Source organism: Ambystoma mexicanum, chromosome 4p, assembly GCF_040938575.1.
Source record: "Ambystoma mexicanum isolate Mex_15411 chromosome 4p, UKY_AmexF1_1, whole genome shotgun sequence".
NCBI lineage: Eukaryota > Metazoa > Chordata > Amphibia > Caudata > Ambystomatidae > Ambystoma > Ambystoma mexicanum.
In genome coordinates this window covers 607,934,999-607,955,946 of record NC_090927.1, presented here as the reverse complement: position 1 = coordinate 607,955,946, position 20,948 = coordinate 607,934,999, and the positions used below count along the sequence as shown (strand labels likewise).

Here is a 20,948-nt window from a genome sequence, read left to right as displayed (position 1 = left end):
TTATACAGTGAGGCACGGCACCCAAGTCAGATGGGTTGGTAGCTGACTTTTACAAAAATGATCACTCCCCATTTACTTCAAGGGTGGGAAGAAGCATTACTGAAGGGCATACTCCCGGACACAGCTAAGCAAACAATAATGATATTGCTAAACCTGGATTGATAAGGTGGCGGTCTATTGCGGTTCCTATCAATCGCTGTCATTAATAAATGTGGATGCAATCTTTGCCAAGGCCATAGCGAATAGGCTTCTCCCTCTGATGCCTTGCATTATTCACTCAGAACAATAAAGGTTTTATTCATGGGTGGTCTACTGCGCTAAATATACGCAGGCTGTATAACTATTTCAAGGACTAACCCAGGGGTGCAAGTGGGGGCAATATTATTGGATATGTAGGAGGCATTTGACACAATTTCATGGGAGTTCCTTTATGCAAGTGCTGAAGAACTACAGGTTTGGTCCGAATTGTATGGCTTGGATCAGAGTGCTGTACACGAAGGCAGTGGCGAGAGTTTGTGCAAATGGTGTGCTATCTTCAATGATTGAACTGAAAAGAGGGACGAGACAAGGATGTCCGCTGTCGCCTCTACTGTTTGCTATGGTAAAAGTCTATGGCAGACGTCATGAGCACTAAATACAAAGGAGTTGGTATTTGATCCGGGAGGGGGGTGGGGGTGAGCCGCTGGCGATTTGCGGTATGTGTCAACGTATTATTGTATGGTAGAGACCCGGGGGTGAATGTGAGATGAATGGTGGGTGCAGTGGTAGATTATGGGAAATATGTGGTTCTTGAAATACATCTGAGATATACAGTTATACCAGTTAACAGATGGGACGGAGAAATCAGCCGATACGGGTGGCCCTTTAGGGATACTGATTTCCCGTTCACAGGAGTAGACTATGGAAAAGAACTAGAAGGAATCTATGATTAGACTGAAGGCAAAACTGAGCAGATGGTGGCGGTTCCCGATGTCGCTGCTGGGGAGACTTTTGCTACTTAAGATGGCGATACTGTCCAAGATGCACTATAGGTTTTCAAATATACCCATGTGGCCTGACCGAGCATACTTTAAAGAACTTGAGGAGGAGTTCACAGCTTTTGTGTGGGCGTATGGCCTGTGAGAATTAAATGGTCATGGTGTCCAGTTAAAGGACCTAAATCAAAAGGATCGAATGCCAAAGTTGAGAGTGCATTCGACCGAAAACAAAAGGATCACATTTTCTTTTTTAAATGTATATATATTTTTTTTGCTATAGTTTAGCTAAAAAAAGGTGTTTTTACACCAAAAACAGGTGTTTGGGGGGAACCCCCCCAAAAGAAAAAGAATGTGATCCTTTTTTTCGGTCTAATTGAATCCACCCTTTTGTCATTCGACCCTTTTGAGTCGATACTTTGACCTATAACCAATGGTCATCATTAGCAATGCCTTACGAGGAGGAAGGCATAGCAGCCCCGAGATTTGCTATGTATTATGTGGTGGTACAAATCTACTACGCAATTTATTGGTACATGGGGAAGGGGGAACCGCCTTATGTCGGCATGGAGCTGGCGGGAGCAGCCCCCTTAGAGTCACTCCTATTGGGAGGCGTATGTAACTTCTAGATCCTAAAGGGGCTACAGTTAAGGCGTGGCAGCACCTTCTCTAATGGCAGGACATGAAAGCACCATATGATAAAAATACTCCTCTATGGGGATTTTCCTCGTGATCTCCCACGCTATATGGGGCTATAAAGAAAACATGGCAGACTATGAATATAAGGATGATGCAAGACCTGCTCAGTGCATGTCATTTTGTTGCATGGGAAGGCATCATCCTCACTCTGGCCTTCCTCCATTGGCTCTCCCCCCCTCCTTCCTCTGAAGCCAGAAACCTTGGAGTCTTCTTCAACTCCTCTCACTCCTTCCTGCCCCATACTCATGACATTGCCAAGAAGTCACACTTTCAGCTCTTCCTTCTCAAAGGAATTCTTCCTTTTCGCACTTTCCCCAGAGGCTCAATGTTACCTGTGCCCTGGTTCTCTCTAGGCTTGACTATTGCAATAGCCTCCTCCTAAATCTACCTTCTTCCACTCTGCAACCCCTTCAGTTAATCCAGAATAGGGCAGCAAGACTTATCCTTGGCCATAAGCCCAGGGAATGCATCTATCCTGCCCTAAAATGTCTTTACTGGCTCCCGGTTGCTGCACAGATTAAATTCAAATCCCTCTGTATCCTCCACAAGGCTGTCTGGGCCCAGGGACCACACTATCCTCAACTTCATCTCTCTAAATACTCTCCTTCTAGACCTCTACGTTCCTCTGGCATCAACTCTGTGCAAAGCATTTAGCTAAACAGAGAGTAGGTGGTCAATCACTCTCCTCAGATGGCTCCCTCCTACAGAACAGCCTCCTCCTCCCTCAAAAATCAGGACGCTCCTCAAGACGTTCCTCTTTACCTCCTCCATCCCTTCTTCTCTCCTCTGCTAATTTGCACAGCTGCTGTGATTGGTGTTCTGGGCCCTCATGCATCCTCTGGGTCCCTGACCTCCCGCCTACCTTCAGCACTTGCCCTTGCACTCCCTCCGCCTTGGAGGCTCGCACTTAGCAATCGCGGCCCCTGGCCGTGTAGCACTCTCCTCACCATGAACTTCTACTATGCACTAATCTGTGGCTCTCCCACAAGCACAGGCACTTGTGAATACTCACAGGTCATAGTAGGTTCGACCCCCACTATTTTTTGTTTTGTTTTTTAGTGTTTCACACTGTTCCCTCCCTTTGTCCTGTGGGCGATTTGAAACGGTATTTATTTGCTGTATAAGCACCTACCAAGTGAACAATAATATAAAATAATTTGCTCTATTACCAACACACGAGATCAGCGTTTAAGGCCCGCCGGTTGACCTTCCCATCAGAGTCACCCATAACCCTGATACTGTCGTATATAATGAATAATTCTGAGAGTAAAAAAGTGTAAAATCTGCAAAATAGACAAATGGTCAGGCACACACCTAGGTTTAAGAAATAAGTAAACATGTTTTTAAGGCGCTGGAGGATGCGAGAGAGAATTACAACCCTGGCACTGGGTTCAGTACAACTAGGAGAGACTAGTTACCACAATCAGTGTAACACTTGCGTCTCCCCCACACCTATTGCTACTGGATACCAGTCATTACTACAATTGGCCCTAGTTCTATTTCAGATAATTCCTTCAAATGTTCAAAAAAGATGTTTACTCGCCACTTTATAGTAGAAACATAAATATAATTCTGTTTTTTTTTGGTCCAGTGGACAAAGAGCAGAAGAACAATTGATTTGCATATACTTTGCATTTATACAATAACAGCAAGATCTTTTGAACAAGATGATTTTTGTCAGCGCATGCGAAGGACTGACATTGAACATTACCGATGTAATATCTAACAATGTATCAACATAGTAGGGTTACAGCAACATCAGGGGCCCCATTAGACATTTAGTAACGTAAAAGTAGTGTTTTGTGTGCGTCGGCTGTAATACTTAGGATTGAGCATCATGCCCCCTATTGTTGACATGTATGCCGGACATTAACGCACACGTGATGTTGTCATGTGGCGCGTGCAACTATCTTCAAGAAAAGACAAAAAAAATCCCTTTTCTTTAACAAAACGTGCTGTTTTGGTAAATATATATCTACAGGGTGACAGCAGTATCATGGGATCCAGTAGATATTCAATTAAGTAACAGAAGTGACATGACACGGCATGAAGCTCTCTAGTCTTGACATATTACGGACGGTAACGTGCACGTGATGACATCACGTAGCACTTCGAACCATCCAAAGAAAATGCAGTTTGAGTAAACGTGCTGCTTTTTTGTTAAACCCTTAGTTCAAAATATACTTATTCAATATGATCGGATATACAGTGGCGTTTTTATGGTAGGGAGAGGGGATGCACCATATCCCTTTGATTTCAGAGACACTCAAGATGAGTTAACATTCAGTGCACCTCAATCACTGATTTCAACAGAATGCACCCACATCCTGGTGGCGCTTAAATAGGGACAGACCAATAAGGCTACATCTCGTGGCAGCACAGGAGGTTGGAGTGGAGGTGAATGGTCTCCATCAAAAGGTGAGCATCTGAGGGACTCTTAATGGACTGAAAGGGATTACAGGGACACTAGCTGGTCCTTGAACCCACTGTAGCGATGAGCAGCTTAATTGGTAATACCACCGCCTTTTTCAAACCTTTCTTGTACAGTAAAGACCGGTTTTCCACAGACCATCATAGGACCTAGAGTTTGGCCATAGGGGACCACTGCTAAACATTAGGCTGTGCATGTAAGAACTCTTAAACAGACTTGCGCCCGGGACTGACGATTCTGCCCTCAGTAGGAAGACCTTGTATCATCTAACAAAGTATAGCATTGAAATGTTTACCCTGAAGACTTTTCTAATAGGGTTTCCACATAATTTCTCTACAGGACCTTACCTGTGATAGAGCAAAGTGTATCATTTAACGTTGCTTATAAACCACTTGAAATGCTAGGTTACAGAACACCAGGTGAATGTTAAATATTTAGCCACGAGAGAAGCAAAATGCGTGTTATAAAACGTGTTTATAAACATAGATCAATCGACCACATTGTACTTAATTGGATCTGTATGTTCCGATTGTAGATTTCTAAATTGAAGAATAGAAAAAATAGAAGAGAAACTCAAGATTTACCGCTCCAGAGAAGGGAATTGTCCCGAAACGCATGGAGCTGACAAAAATCATCTTGTTAAAAATATCTTGCTGTTTTGTATGTATGCAAATCAATTCTTCCTCTGCACTTAGCCCACATTGGACCCAGGAAAAACAGAAATATGCTGGACGGCACGCTGGACTGTCCACCCTTCCTGCCCCGCCCAGACCAGCTGAACTATCGCCCCCGCAATCCAGAGATCCAGAGACATGGGCACAACAGAAACAGGGGAGTGTGCTTGCGCGTGTGTTTCGGCTTCTGGGGGAGCAGATGGCAACTGCGGGACTGTGACGCCAGAGTTTGGGCCAGAAGATGGACGAAAAGGGGCCACACCCAGGGAAGAGGCCAAGGGTGGGGCCAAAAGGTGGAGCCAACAAGACATTGGCTCCAGTCAACTTCGAAATGCCGCTGGAAATCCTCTCACAGCCGTTGGCCAGGGTGTCCAGGAGAATGGCAGTGGCTGTACAGTCAAGACCCCCTCCAGGGGTTAACAGATTAACAGGGGGTACAGAATCATCCAGGAAGGAGCTTTCCGGACCGGAGTTAAGGAGAGAAGTCGAAGCAAGACCATAGGTGGATCTATAGGGCCGTATTGGGGGCCCCACCTGTGGGCCGAAAGTGCAGTGTAGCTTAAATGTAGGGTCCACAGAGTCTCCCTCTTTGACACACACAGGGGCAAAGTACAGTTGGGCAGGAGCTCCATTCGTGCAGAAGCTCCCAGTACAAGCTCCCATTCCCTGCGTGACACCCGGGGCTTTGATCAACAAGCCCCCCCCCCCCCTCAGTCTTCTACCCATAATTGGCTTCTATTGCACCAGTGAGGCTATGGGGCCCTATCAAGGCGGGGGGGAGGTGGCAAGGGGAGGCGATGTCTCCACCTGCTGTGACTCTGAAGGCAACATTGTGGGGTGGGGGCAATCATCATACAGCCTAGAGCTTTAGTAGAGAGGCGCCTTGGAAGTCAGGTCCAGGAAGGGGTCTCACCTTCCCACACCACACGGGGATTGTGCTGTTTGTGCTGCAGCGCCGGGCCTTGTGCGCATTATGCGCCTGTATGCGGGTGTTGTGTGTAAAGTTCCAAATTCCCCCCTCCCAACACTGTCTGGCAATAGCTGGTTCAGGCTCACCTCATGGACTCAGTCACTTCCTTGAGCCCCTCAGTCCTCAGTCCACAGGATACACAGGGTCTTCACTCCGTTCAGGCTGGGCTTTCTTTGCGCCTCTCCCTCCAGGCGCTGAACACCCTACGGGCACGCAACGCCCACGCCCTTGATTCCCACGGTCTTTAGGCCCTGTGGGTGGATGCCAGTGAATATATGAGGGGCGTGGCCTCCCCTCTGCAGCTACAGTGGCCCTCCTGGGCATGTGAAAGGTCTCGGAACGGGCGCGCAACACCTGCGCCCTTGATTCCCGTGAAAGTCTCATCTGAAATATAACGGTTGTCCTTACAAGGGCCATTCCTGTAAAATGTCTAGAATACTTGTAGTATTGACTGGTATCCAGTAGCAATAGGTCTGTGGGAGACAAGTGTTCCACTGATTGTGGTCACTTCTTGTCCTAGTAAAAAAAAAAAAGTGTATCCATATTGTATAGGCTGGGTCTTAACTACATCAGACTAGTGAAGACCAAAGCTAGAAACAAATGGTGTAGAGACCTGCAGATGGAATTTTCGGATGCTCAATGGAAGGCCGTATGTGGCCTGACCATGAGAATCTCACTTAACTCCAAATTCCGCTTAATACAATTTAAGGTTTTTAACCGCCTACACTGTCCCCATTGCAAATCAAACTATTCAGTACAGATTGTGAGTGCAATTGCCAGGTGTAGATCCGAGATTGCGAATTTGATTCATATGCTATGGTCTTGTACTAAGCTGGCACATTACAGGCTCAATGTGAGTCAGACACTGCTTAAAATCGTGCAACAGCAGTTTACACTGACATCACACGATTGTTTGCTGGGCCATCCTGGAAAGATGCTGAAGACCAAACGCAGGTTTTTGACTATGTGTTTACTATTAGCCAAGAGATGTATACTGATAAAATGGAAGCAGAATAGACTGCCCAAGGTGGAGATGTGGATGAAAGATGTACTTTGGGCAAACGAAACAGAGGAGGTGTACTGCTAATCCTGAAACCTATTTTGTAGATGTAACCTGTAGCTACGTGGTAAAAGGCAATGGGGACCGTTTCATATGCACTGTATGATGAAGATGCGTCACATCATGTACGGTGTAAAGTGTACTATATTGCTTTCCCCAAGTGCTTACAAGTAAATAAAACTTTTTTTGTTTGTTTTTAAAGTAAATGAATGAGCGGCGAGATAAAAACGATCAACTCTTAACAGCTGGGCAAAGAGATGAGCAATTACAATTAGCACAAAGCGAGAGCAAATTCCACAGGTATGACGCCAGAATGGAAAAGGAACAAACAAACCCCCTTATTGAATGGGCTGCGGTGAGTAGGTTCAACACTAGCCGAGATGAAAGATAGCCAGCGACAGACCCTTAAAAACAGTGGTGAACCAAATAAAAGACCTTAAAAGAGATCCACTGTTGGATAGTAAACCAATGTAGATTGTGAAGAATAAAAATTCGATGCGATCAATGGCGTTTTGAAGAATCTGAAATTGGAATAGGTCGGGACGGGAGACCTAAAAACTGTATTACAGTAGTCCAAGCGAGACTGGCCAGCATCAGTGACTAAAGTGGACAACAGGCGAGGGTTAGAAAAGGCAAGTTTTCTTTACCAAATATGTTCCAAGGTAGTAAACTGAGAGAACACGGTACAATTTAAGAGCGCTTGCTTGGGCAATCTGTGCACCTATACTAATCATGACCTCCTGCACCGCTGTAAACTTGTCACTAATCCTGGCAAAAAACATGGGTACATGGCAGAATACCAAACGATCACCTCACCCCACCACACAAACGCCTGCCTCACACACATTTGCGTGAACCCTTCCAATAACAAGCTAATAAGTGGACCCAATTGCCTTTTTTTAATGGGTGATCCCACCTAGCGTGGGCGTTATTGGGGGGCGGGCGGGCAGATCAACCCTTCAGAAGATGAATCATGTACACTTGGAAAATAGCAGAATTTCTTATGTTTTCAAGAAAGTACAAAATGTGCACACCTTTTAGACCCCCCCCCCAAAAATGCACATCAATATTTCCTATTCAGTGCAGCATTGACATGGGATTTCAGAACATCCCTGCTCAGACCCTCAAGTGGTCGAAGTGTCTCTTAGAGACCATGGTTCAAATCACCACAAACGCACTGCAACATACGAAAATGAATGTAAAGTGCACACTGAGTGCACATGGATTCCCTGGGATTTGGGGGGGTAGGGGGAGGCAGGATCCCAGATCCGGGGAGAATTGTTTTGCAGGATCCCAGATCCGGCCCAATGACAGCCCTGCTTATAAGTACTAGCATGTATTAGTTATGCTCACTGAAGGGCATTCTTTGAGGATACTTTGCTCTGCCCATCGGGTGACCTGACCCCTAGAAAAGAGCTATGCAGGCTCTTAGCATTTTGTTGCCTTGTAGAATTAATCCGGGAGTTTATATATTCTTCAAATGCCACTGTGCACAGAATACTCAACTTCCTCCCACACTCACAAGGGTTTCACATTCTCACAGAAGTTACTGCCCAGTGGGACAGGCAATACGGATGGTTACCCATCTCTGCTTCCTCGCTGCGCACCAGCTACAGCAGGGACCGTTTCTTAGGTTTTTGTCCGGCAACCAATCGCTTCCGCCGACACTGACCAAGCAGATGCTTCACGCAGAAAATGACACTGCTTTTTAGTTTTCAGTTACCCTTACAAGATGACAACATGGAGGCGCACACGCTCAGCTCAGGCTCTTCTGACACACTTAGGACACTCATTTTTAACTTGCGCTCAACATTCCACTTGACCATTCATTCCTGGACGCACTAAAAGTTCTAGCAGAACACTCAGTCAGCAGGACAAGATGGTTACCAATTATGTGGCCATGCAGGTGTTTCTACGGTCTCTGCTGGCTAGAGCGGATGAGATTTGTGCAAAACATCTGAAGGGCCTCATAATGAGTAACCACCCTTGAAATGGCAAGCTTGCTGTATTTACTGGGTATTCGCCATGTTGGTAAAACAGATTAGTGAACCCTGCTGTGGACAAATGAGGCAAACGGGTATGGTAACAATATAGTTTGACTCCAGAATGTTCTAGAAAATGGCAAACCAGCACAATGTATAGTCGCTATGGAAATTGAAGGAGCTGGCCGTGAATCATGGATCCTACCTAGAAAGAGGCAATGTGCAAATCAGCACAGCATGTCGATCATTAGATACACTCTTCCAACTGGATACTACGCATCTGAATGTTCCAAACCTTGGTGAGGACGCACAGTGCACATGGCACACACTGTGTGCCTCGCAGAAATCCCAGATCCATCATGCCAACTCAAACATTTTGAGAAAAACCTGTTCCTTATAAGGTACACTGTCAAAAACAAAATTGTCTTGCAACAACCAAATACTACCATTCAGAAAATTAGCAGGAAGAGGTACATCATGTGTACTTTTTAACAGATAATCATAGATCACATTTGGAAACCAACTACACATAACCTACATATGTTAAAGGCTCGGTGGGGGTTCAGTCGAGTGCACTACAGTTTGGAAATAAGGGCTTAGACTATCTGATGAGAACATGATTGAGTTAAAACATTGCAACTAGGTATTTTGGGTGTAGCGAACATTTTAACGGGAACAAAACGGAGAACCAATGAGCTGCTCTTCCTATTGCTTACCTATAAACCCCCACACAAACGTTCCCTGGTTGAGCTGTCCTGGAAGCCGAGTGAAAAACGTTGCCCAGTTGTCCAAATCAACAAACACGATATGCGTCATTGTCCGGAGGTAATCCACGTCTGGCAGCTCGTTACTTGCAGATGGATCTGCCGAGTCCTCTGCGATTGTCAACAGCAATTTGGAAACACTTTTTATAACCATGCAGGAAAATCTTTCACAAAGTATGTTTTCGTGCACACATCAACACAGTCAAAGCAATACCATCTGCATTTACCAATGTTTAAGGATCACCCCGCTAGCATTTATTTTCGAAGGAGAGACATTTTATGTTGTGTCCCCTTCAAAATGAAAATGTAACCCCCATTTTACCAAATTCAGACATTCAATATGAAGCCTTAACCGTTTGACGATCAACAAATTAACATCCCAACCCACCCACACCCAGCCGTGTTTAAATACAATTAATTCCGTTATTCCCAATTGGTGCCATTTGAAGATAATGCAAATTACAAGCAGAAAACGTATCATTTTAGCCATTAAAATTGTGCAGGTTAGAACGAGGAAACATACTCACCTGTAGTCATTTATTTTAGAGTTCATTATCTCTTACCTGCCACACACTAACCTGAAGGGTGCCCCACAGGGTATAGATGTCACACTTCTTTACCCTTTTCCAGCCACACAGATCCCCCATCCACAAATTGTTTTAAAAAAAGAGCTAGAAAACGATTTGTCAAACAGAACTGTTAGGAAAAAAATTGTGCTAAAGCTGTGGAACTTATGAATCAATTTAGAGAATTGAATGCAAATTAGAAAGTTTGAAAAATAACTGCAAATAGCACTGATAAAAGGGGCTCATCAGAAGGCTTCAGCAAAATCAATTCTAGTATAGGCATTGGGGAGAGGTTTTGAAGGTTGGAAAGAGGCGCAGTGAGGGAAACTAAGGGGCAACGAGGCAGGTAAAGTGTGGCACTTGTAGGGCACTATTTGCGCATGTATGTGGGTTGGGTAAATGAGGGACAAAAATCAAAACACTTTCTACATATGGGCTGAAGAGATATAGGCAGGACTTTACATTAGCAATTGAACTGAGAAGATGCCATTAGGAAATGGTAAACTGGAAATCCCATTCGGACACACAGCCTTCAAATAAACTCCCTGCGACGCCAGAGACCAAGTATGGCAGAGGTGGGATACTCCAAGTGTTTCAATGTTAGATGTTTACTGGAAGTTCCAATACGATGGCGTAATCACAGCTAAGAAATGATTTCTAATGGGGAATTTGGATTACACTTTCATACAGTGGAAACAGTGCAAATTCATCTGATACAATCAAATCATGCAGAGCGCTTTCCTAATAGCAATTCAGGAGATGTTTAAAAAAACGTCAGCAACTGGATCCAGAAAGCACCATTTTAGCATGGTTTCTAATGGATCCAGTGGCTAAATTCCAGGTTATTAGTTGGCAGCCAACTAACCAATACAAGTTCCTTGCACTGGCTGCCGCATAAGAGGGAAGGCCGCCGCACCTACATGCTGCTCAGACCTGTGGGTCCTGGAAAAACACTGCCCGAGGGGCTCACAACATCGTAGCTCTAGTGCTTCTTGACCCTCTCCTGACTCCTTCAGTGATGGTACTTGCAGTGTCATGTGATACCTCACGTGACTTAACATAAGGAAGTACCTTAACCCTGTGCTGCCCGGGGACCGCCGCCGCACCTACCTGCTGCTCAGACCTGTGGGTCCCGTAAGAACGCCACCCCAGGCACGCACAACATCGCAGCTCGAGCCCTGCTTGGTCCTCCCGGCCTACTCCAGTGATGGTGCTCGCAACACCACATGATCACTCACAAATCTTACCTCTACCCTTAAATCCAACCTCCAAGGGGCATCCTTTCAAAGGGTAGCTTACCTTTCCGGTTTACCCCTGTTTGTAACTGTGCCCTCCTGCACCATGGACCCCTCTTTAATAACCTATTTCACATTCTTTAATGTGATTTACCATCTTACCCGCATCATGCCACCTGACTATTTTTCTTTCCTTATGTCTTTCTTGCTCATCTCTCATCTATCTTCTCAATGAACTCATATTCCTGTTCACTTCTCGTCCTGTCCTCCTTTTCATCTCTCGCCACCTTTCCAAACTCATCTCTCCTCCCATCTCACCCTGTCCTTCGACTTTGATTTCAATCGGCTTGTGGAACGCCTGTTCAATCTTTAACAAGTCCCACTCCACTCTTGACCTTTTCCAATGGCTTAAATTCCAGTTTCACTGTCTCACAGAAACATGGATTACTCTCACTAAACATCATCACCCCTCCTCTTTCCTCTCCCTTCTCCATACTCCCGCCTCTCAGGAAAAGGAGGCGGTGTAGGCATCTAATTGCACTCTTCCTGGACATATCTCCCCCTAACTCCACATCTTGCCTCGTTTGCGTCTTTTGAATATCATCTTTCTTCATTCTCCAAGCCCTTCTCGCTTTATTTTCTTATCTTCTACCACCCACCTAGTCTGGTGTCATTTATGACCAATCTCTATTCCCTTCTTTCTTAGTCTTGATTTCAACGTACACCTGGACTCCGTTCAGCCTCGTCTATCTGTCTTGCTGCCTATCATCTTTTATCTCCAAATTGTCCGCTCTCATGTGTCTGGGTCTTCTTTGGATCTCATCTTTACCTCTGACCCTTTCGAAGCATCTGCTCATTCATGCCCTATTCAATCATCCAATCATTTCCTTCTTTCTTCTTCCACCTTTATGTCGACTCCTTCTAGCGCCTCATCTCTTTTTGTGTTGTGGGCTTCGCTCTTTCAATACTTCCCTCTTGTTATCCTTCTTGGCCTTTTCTCTCCCCATCTTCGTTCCTTTGTACTATTCTCTCCATGTTATGTGGCTGCTTCCATTCAGTCCTCCCTTACTTCCACTCTTGGTTTTTATTCTGCTTATCCCTCATTCCCTCCCGTAAACCCCCTCAACCATGGCTTACTCTGTCTCTTAAGTATCTTCATTCCTTGCTTCGTAAACTCAAATATCTATGGAAAAAGTCTCAATGTATTTCTGATCTCGCAAGCTTTCCTCTCTTCACGCTTCCTATGATTCTCTCCACCTTTCCGTTACAAAACAATATTGTTTCTCAGTTACTCTTTTCTTATCCCCCCCCCAATCCTCGCAGTCACTTGACTTAATATTCTTTCTCCACGTCCGCTGGATCCTTCACTCTCCTCCCCCTGCCCACGACTTTACGACAACTTTATCGCTAAAGCTTCCTCCCTCTATTCTGCTTTCTCATCCCTTCCCCAACACTCTCTGATCCCATCGTCCCTTTGTCCCCCCTTCTCCCCTTACTGCTCTAGATACTGCACACTTTCTTTCGCATGTCCACCCAATTGCTTCCCCTAATGATCCTATCCCTTCTATTCTAATACCTTCTTATCTATCCTCCGCCCCTTTCCCCATCTCACATCTCCCATTAACCTTTCTCTCTTCTTCCATGTTTCCTTCCTCCTTTAAACATGGCACTACTTCACCCATCTTGGAAAAAACCTCTCTTGACCACTATGTTCTGTTCAACTTCCGATTTCCCTTCTACCTTTACTGTCCAAACATTTGGAACGTATTGTCTATTGCTAAGTCTTCACATTCTTCCATCTTCATTCCCAGTTTTTGGCCTGCTCATTTAAGCGAAACCGCTCTCCTATATGCATCTGATTCACTTCTTTCCACAAGTCACAACAAAGTATCCTCTATACTAATTCTTCTTGATCGCTCTGCATCCTTTGACCCTGTCGACCACACCACTCGTCTCACTACTCTCTCCTCTCTTGGCGTTACCGGCCTTGGTTCCGCTCAGATGTTTATAACGGCTCCGTCCTTGGCCACCTTTTATTCTGCCTCTACACTATCCCCCTTTCCTCGCTTATCTCCTCTTTCAATCTCATGTCACTTGATGATTCACAAATCTTTTTCTTACTTTGATGATGCCCTCCACTCTAGAGTCTCTCCCCTATTCAATGCTAGATGCCTTTCCGCTATTCAATGCGGGATGTACTTCCACTTTCTACACTTGAGCCCCTTTAAAACAGAGATGCTCCCTCCTCCTGCTTCCCCTTTCCTTCTTTGCCTCCCTCTTTGCTTTCCTTTTCTACCTTCACTCGTAATCTGAGTTCTCTTCAATTCTTCTCCCCCCTTTTCCTCTCATAATCCACTCACTGCACACAACTGTCCTTTTCTTCTCTAAAACCTTTATCGTGCTCGTCATTTTTTTCTTTTAATGCCTCTAAACTTATGTCTGCCCTTACGTTTTTCTGAATCGACTGTTCCACCCACCTACTTGGCCTTTCTGCATCACGCCGTATCCCCTCTTCAATCTATTATTCTACTACTCATTGGCTCTTCCTCCCTGCTTCTCTGTTATCTGCTTCTATTCTACCCTTTCAATCTAAACTCTTGTTCCATTTTCTGTCTACGCTTTTAAAATTGGTTCATGATCTTGCTCCTTTTTCTTACCTTTCCTCTTTAGTCTCTTTCTACCCCCCTGCTCGTCGACCTTCCCTTCTAATGTACTTTTCACCTTTTTGTTACCAAACCCCTTGCGCTGCTTCCCATTTTCGTTCATTGGAACCCCCTTCCTTTTACTGTCCGCTCTTCTTCTACTTAGCATATCTTTTGTACCCCACCTTCTCTCGGATTTCGAATACCTGACCGTTGAGTTTTCACTTTACTCCCTTACTGTTTATTTATTGCATTTGTTACACGCCCACACCCAACGGTATCACGGCGTTGGTTGCTTAAAAACTATTTGTTACAGACTTAGGAAACTAGTTGCATACATCCGTTCAGTTACATGTTAACAAACATTGACAGAGTTAGTCGACCTTAACCGAATTTGTCAAAGAGCCAGGTTTTGATCATTGACTTGAATCGCAGGTGCGATTGCTCATTTCTAATGTGTGCTGGTAGAGTGTTCCAGAGCATTGGTGTGGCTACTGGGAAGCTAGAGCCTCTCACCCTTATGTTCTTGTAGTGAGGAACGCTCAGGTGTGTGCTGGTACAAGATCTTAGGGATCGGGTTGAAACCTTTTTGGTTATGCTGTTCAAATAGGATGGGGCATCATTAAAGATTCATTTTTGAGCAGTGATCAGGGTCTTGAAGAGGATTCTCGCTTTGACAGGTTGCCAATTAACTTCTCTTCTAATATGGGAGTTGTGATCATTCCGTTTTAAGCCAAAGGCAGCACGTAGGGCTTTATTCTGTAGTAGTTGCAGTTTGGCAAGATTTGTTGTCGTGGTACCCAGTAAAAGGATGTTGCAGTAATCTAGGTTTGGGAGGATGAGGGCTCGTGCTAGAGTAAGGCAGTACTGGGGTGTGAAGAATTGTCAGCTAAGTGAGTTAAGTTTTGTAGTATAAGCGGTGGAAGATGACAAGATGTTGCTGTGCTTGTTCATGGAGAGATTAGCATCTAGGTAGACACCTAGAGATTTTACTTGTTGCAGGACTGGGATGGATGTACCATAAATATTTATAGCAGAGTAGCTATCATCTAGAGAATTTAGGTTGGCGGCGGAGCCTACAATGAGTATCTGTTTTCTCATTGTTCAGGCATAGGCTATGGGTGGCCATCCAATTTTTGATGATTGGGTAAATCATACGGCTAGTGGCAGTGTCTCGTTTGTGGTCCCCAGTGAAAGTGATTAATATCTGGGTGTCATCTGCGAAATTTGTGTAGATGACACCCATGGCGTCAAGTGCTGCAAATAGTAGTTTTGTGTATGTATTGTAAAGTGTAGGTGAGAGGCAGGAGCCTTGAGGGACACCTAGGGTCAGCAGTCTCATCGCTGATAAAGACTCTAGATGTGCGTTCCGACAGGAATTATTTCATCCATAGGGTGGCTTCTGGGGAAAAATTCAAGTTTTCGGCCAATGCCAGGCACTTGTCGTGAATTATTTAATCTAGTAATGCGGTTTCGGTGCTATGTTTAGGGCAACATTTTGATTGGCTCCTAGCAGGTGGTTACTTGCCAAGTAGTATTGGATTTGTGTCTAGGCTACTTGGTCAATTATCTTCAGTAGGAATGGAACGCTAGTGATGGGGCAATAGTTGGTAGGGGTAGTGGGATCAAGGGAGGGTTTTAGTAGTGGGGTTACCCATGCTGATTTGATGCTAGATGGGACTGAGTTGGAGGTAAATGATGCATTGATAAAGTCAGAGATAATGGGCACTAGGGCTGGTGCACAGAGTTTGACCAACCAGGCGGGTAGCCATCACCTTTGCAGTTCGAAAGTTTAAAGGTAGTGATGGTGTCCAAGATCTGATCTTGGGATACTTTACTGAATTTGAATTGGTATGCGGTAGTATCCGCGTTAACGCTAGGTAGGTGCAAGGGCATACATTTGCCGGCTAGTAGTTTTCTCTTGTTCTTTATTTTCTCTTGTAGGGTGACAATTTTGAGTGCCAGTGCATTTTGAATGGTAGTACACCAAGCTTTGTCAGTGTGGCCAGTGATACTGTGGCGATCGGCGATTCTTATTCCCTTAGTAAGGAGAATAGTTCTTTAGTACTTGAAGATGCATTAGTAATGCAGGTATTGAGGGAGTTAGCTTTGTGTGCTATCACTGCCGATATGCAAGTCTTACAAGCGAAGGCTAGCGCATTGGTTGTATTGGTGGAAGGGTTCTTTTTGTGAAGGTGCTCAGATGCTCTTTTGTTGCAGCATAAGAGTACGAGTTCTTCATCAAACCAGAGGTTCACTCGCTTTGGTTTGTGTGGTATGTTGGAAGCGAGTTGGGCTACTGTGTCAAGAGTGGATTTCAGACATGTAACGTAACGAGTGGTGATACCGTCAGGGTTGGTATCTGCGGGGGAGTGAGTCTGCAAGTAAAGGGATGAGGTTTTCTGCAGTGAGTTTTCGGGTGTTTCTGATGGAAATAATGCTTTGACTGGCGAGTGGGGGAGCCTGTACCTTAGTGGTGAAAAGGTCAAAACGTATTAGGAAGTGGTGGGTCCAAGTGACTTCAGAGATGGATTCTAAATGAATAGTTACGTTGGACTTGAGAAACCAGTAAAGGATTCTTCAGTTAATGTGTGTAGGACAATTGACAATTAGTGTAAAGTGCATGTCAGAGGGCAGAGGCTTTGCGGTCTGATTTATCATCAAATCCCAGGTTGATATCTCCTAGGATAATGAATTTAGTGAGTGGTTTCAACAGCGGAGTGATGAGCAAAGGGTTGTCAAGGTCGAGATTGTTAGTGTTATTAGGTGGTCTGTAAATAAGGAGGAAGTTGAATGTGGTTTTATGATCAGTGGTGAGCTTCAGGAGCAGGAGTTCATATCCTGGAACTGGGTCTATGGGGCATGGTCTAAACAGCATGGTGGTTTTGGAAATTACTGCTACTCCACCTCTATGGTATTACTGACGGTCTGTCCTGAAGATAGTGTAGTTAGGAGGGATGACTAGTGCGAGAGATGGGCCAGACGCTGGGTGTAGCCATGATTCCCAGACGGCCAAGAAGTCTGAAGTCTAGTTGTTGATCAAGTAGTAGTAAATCATGGATGTCAATGGCATGAGCTCCTATGGAGCGAGCGTTGATCAGGGCACATTTAAGTCTATTGTTAACGCTGTTCTATTTTATGTCAAGCGAATTGTAGAAGGTGCTACTTCTCAAACATGAATACAAATATCAACCTTTTCCATGCACATCACAAATTGGTGTTTTGCAACATGGAACATTAGCTATGTTTTTCATTAAACCTAGACCCCACATCTAGTCCTGTTTTTAAATTCACTTTCATACAAAAAGGCTTAGTTGGAGAAACTCTCCTCTTTCCGAAACACAATATGAATAAGCCCCCTTTACTTGCACCTTAAGCATTATGCCTAGATGTGTATGCTTTTTCTTTTAAAGACTGGCAATAAAACAGAATGCTAAAGATCATCTTTTTAAGACAAGTGCACTACTACAAAAGAAGACTAATGATAAGTCTAGCCACATTTTATTCCATGGAATCTTGGCCAATAAACGCAAAAAGACACTAAGCACACAACTGGTACTCTGTTAAAGTGCGTTTTCCAAGCAGTAACACAAATAGAAAAGTGCCACAAAATTGAATAAAATAATACAGATTGCTAAACAGAATCTAGGCACCCTTTTAACACACCATCACAAATTATATTTGTACAATACAAAGACAGCAAAATGGTTACAGTCTAAAAATCATTAGACGGCAATAAAGTTAACCACTTACAAATAATAAAATACTTGCTCATTTGTTGCCTTCTCATGTGTATTTGCAGGCTTCAACAATACATTTCAGATTTATGAACATCCCTTTCCCTCTCTATCAAAACAACAGCGATTCTGTATAAAATACCAAGCCCAATGCCAGTAGGCTCCTGTTGTAAAGGGCTCCTAAGCTAGGTCCATGCAATAAGCAATAAAATAAAATTACAGAAGCAAGAGGTGGAGATGTCGAATGATACAGCAAAGCAAATCAACAAGCTTGCCTTTGCACAATGTAAGTGACTATCAACGTGCTGCCCATGTTCAGTTGTGACCTGAGCTACCAATGTCTGAGTGGCTTGAGTGTGGAGAGGATGATGAAAGCAGTGTCAAACATGTATACTTCATCAAACACTGGACTCTCTCTCCATAACAATCATATTGATTCATAGGTGGTGCTAAAATGCAACTATTTGAGACAAAACTAATGAGCAGGGCACACACAAGTTCACATAGAAGACTACTTGTTAAAAGGAAATACTTAATGTAAACTTTTCATAATATCGAGAACACAGCCTGCACAATGGATTGATGGTTTGTGGCCTTGGAGAAGTCTTGTTTTCAATATTCAAAGTTCTGTCTCCTTTTAATACAGTTAACAACCTGAATTCAATGTAACCCCCTTTCCATAACAAAGGAGAGGGTCCTTCACAGTCACTCCAGCATAAGACAGCATCGATTTAAGAGCACTGACCACTCAAAACTGTACAGTCTTTACTAACAAGCGAGGCAAAGCTTGGTTTGAAATTAACTAAACCGAAAAACAATCTACTAACATGTACAATAGCAGTAATCAAAGTTACTCACCGTAGTGACTACCTTACTTCTAGTCCATAGTCCCCTTTCCTCCATACGCCCGCCCGCCGTCCCCTCTAAAAAGTATCCTCTATTATTGCTTAAATGGTTGCAGACCTGGCGATAGAAAAAAGACCGAAGGGCGATGCACGGGGTGGAGCTCAGGGGGCCGGGGTTACGGCCATGTATGGTAACCCGTGTAAAAATAGAACAAAACAGTTGTTGATGTTTTTTTTACAAAAGTGCTCCGGTCCCGTCCCAAAGGATGGAATGTCCCACAAGTATGGAGGAAAGGGGACGGGATGTAGGAGTAAATAATAATAGTTTAAACTTACTGCCTTTCTCAGGCCAGGTATTTTTAATGACCATCTTAACAACTCAAAGTACTCTTATTCATCAAGTTGTTCAAACCTAAATTGTTGAAGACGCAGCACAAAAGGCCTGACAAAGAGGATATGCTAGCCTACATTATTCCACCCCTCTGGAAACAGGAGATGATTCAGGCAAATTTTGAACAGACCAGAGAGAGACTTTTGTTGTGTGTCAAAGTGATTGGCCTGGTTGTCCCTGATCTTTGACCTTTTGGACATCAGCGCAGGAAAAGAGAATGTATTCAGTAAGCAACACGATTATAAACGACCGAAGAAGCAATTCTCTGGAGTGGCATACGGTGCTTGCAAAGGAGACGAGGAGAGAAGGTGTATTGAAAGCAAAGAGGTCCTTCTCTAATCTACCCTGAAGTAGAACATCTCATTCAATGCACTGAAAGCCATTTTAATGACGGTGAGCCAATGCCCAGTGACCCACAAGGACGAGAGAGATTTTTCTTCACTTCTCAGTGACAAATAAGTGGTCCACCCTATGATTTAAACAAACATGTCCAGAGGATCATCAGATCATTCCACACAAAAGTCTGAAAGGCACCCAAGGTGAGCACTCCACCCAGAACCCAAGCAATAGTGTAAAGAAATATATACAAAAATGAAGAGAAAAGAGCCGACTTCAAAAATCAACATGTGAACTGCAGCTGGCGCACAGAATCTGGAAAGATACGCACAATGAAATGTGCTATGTTAGCTGCCCATCTACAGCAAAAGTATATGACAAGGCACAAAGAGAAATCAGTTACATGGATGAATACAGCAACCTTTTGTTAATTGGAGAACAGTCCATTTTGTTTTCTAAAAGCACATTTTATAGGAAAGTGAAAAACCGAATTGGGCTCAGCATTGTGTCAGTTTCCTTTTACAGGACTGAGAATCTGCTTTGTATACAGGCAGATGCTGTAATCACTCCAGGGGCAGGAGAGAGTCATAAATAACCCTTACCAGCACCCAAACTTCAAAGAACTTGCGTCATGACAACCACTGTTCCCAGTAGGCATAAATGACCAGCTCTCAGCTTCAAAGGAACAAACGGTATCTGATACAATGTTTTGGTTCAAAAGGATATGCTGGGGCGTACACCTTAGTAACTGTACGTGTGATATGATTTTTTTAAGGAGATTTATGGGTGCAGGAGAGAAAAATGCGGCTCGGGCACTAAAAGTCGCTAATGGACAATAACAGAAGACAGAGTGTCTGCAATTGGTTGACACTCCTGTCCCCTGCACACCTCATGTACTGACAGCATTGTCAGTCAATGAATGGTACAATTCAAGGTAATAAGTAATAAATGAATACTTTTAACCATGTGTAAAGTTTAGTAGAATAACTAATACACAATTTTATTCTCAATTTACTTCAAAATGGAAATTGATATTCACCAATGCATATCCATCAAAAAATTAAATCACGTGGAGTGGCACTAACAACGGGACGCACCCACCAGACATAGAATTATGTAATTTTCTAAAATCAGTTTAATGACCACAAAACATGCAACATGAGCATTCAGCGAGAAGCAGCATCACGGATACTGGGTTTAACTAAAGATCCAGAGAGGATATCCTCTACTGTAGAAACCCCAGAGAAATTAATCAACAACCTAGAAAGATTAATCAGGAGAGAAATCCCCCAACAACTCCACGTTTTCACATTAGCCCAATAGTACAAAGCTAAACGCACATTCCGAGGGGCCTCAGAATCTATTTAAGACCTACTCTCTGCAAAGAAAACAGTGACTTTGTTAAGAAATGGGAACAGATCCTCAATAAATGCTCTTTGGATCTGATATTACTAACGACAAAAAACTAGCCATTGTGGCAGCAACTGACAGCATTTTTGATCCCTTGGCCAAATATGTTGACAAATTACTGCAACCTATAGTCCAAAAGGCAAGTAAATATTTAAGAGACAACACATTTCTTAACCACTCGAATAACTGACGGAATTTGATTCCAATTGGACACCATTCACTTTAGACGTCC

At 43.9% G+C, this 20,948-nt stretch overlaps 1 protein-coding gene across 2 annotated transcripts in view; it reads right to left on the bottom strand.

The window, feature by feature from the left end:
* ZNF451 (zinc finger protein 451) overlaps positions 1–20,948 on the bottom strand; it is a 1,463,718-nt gene that overhangs the window by 506,242 nt on the left and 936,528 nt on the right. Inside the window, exon 10 of one of the 2 annotated variants that reach the window (XM_069606175.1) lies at positions 9,507–9,665. The exons of the other annotated variant lie outside the window; for it this stretch is intronic. Coding sequence (XP_069462276.1) covers positions 9,507–9,665 — 159 coding nt within the window. The remainder of the gene's footprint in view (positions 1–9,506; positions 9,666–20,948) is intronic. 2 annotated transcript variants of the gene reach the window in all.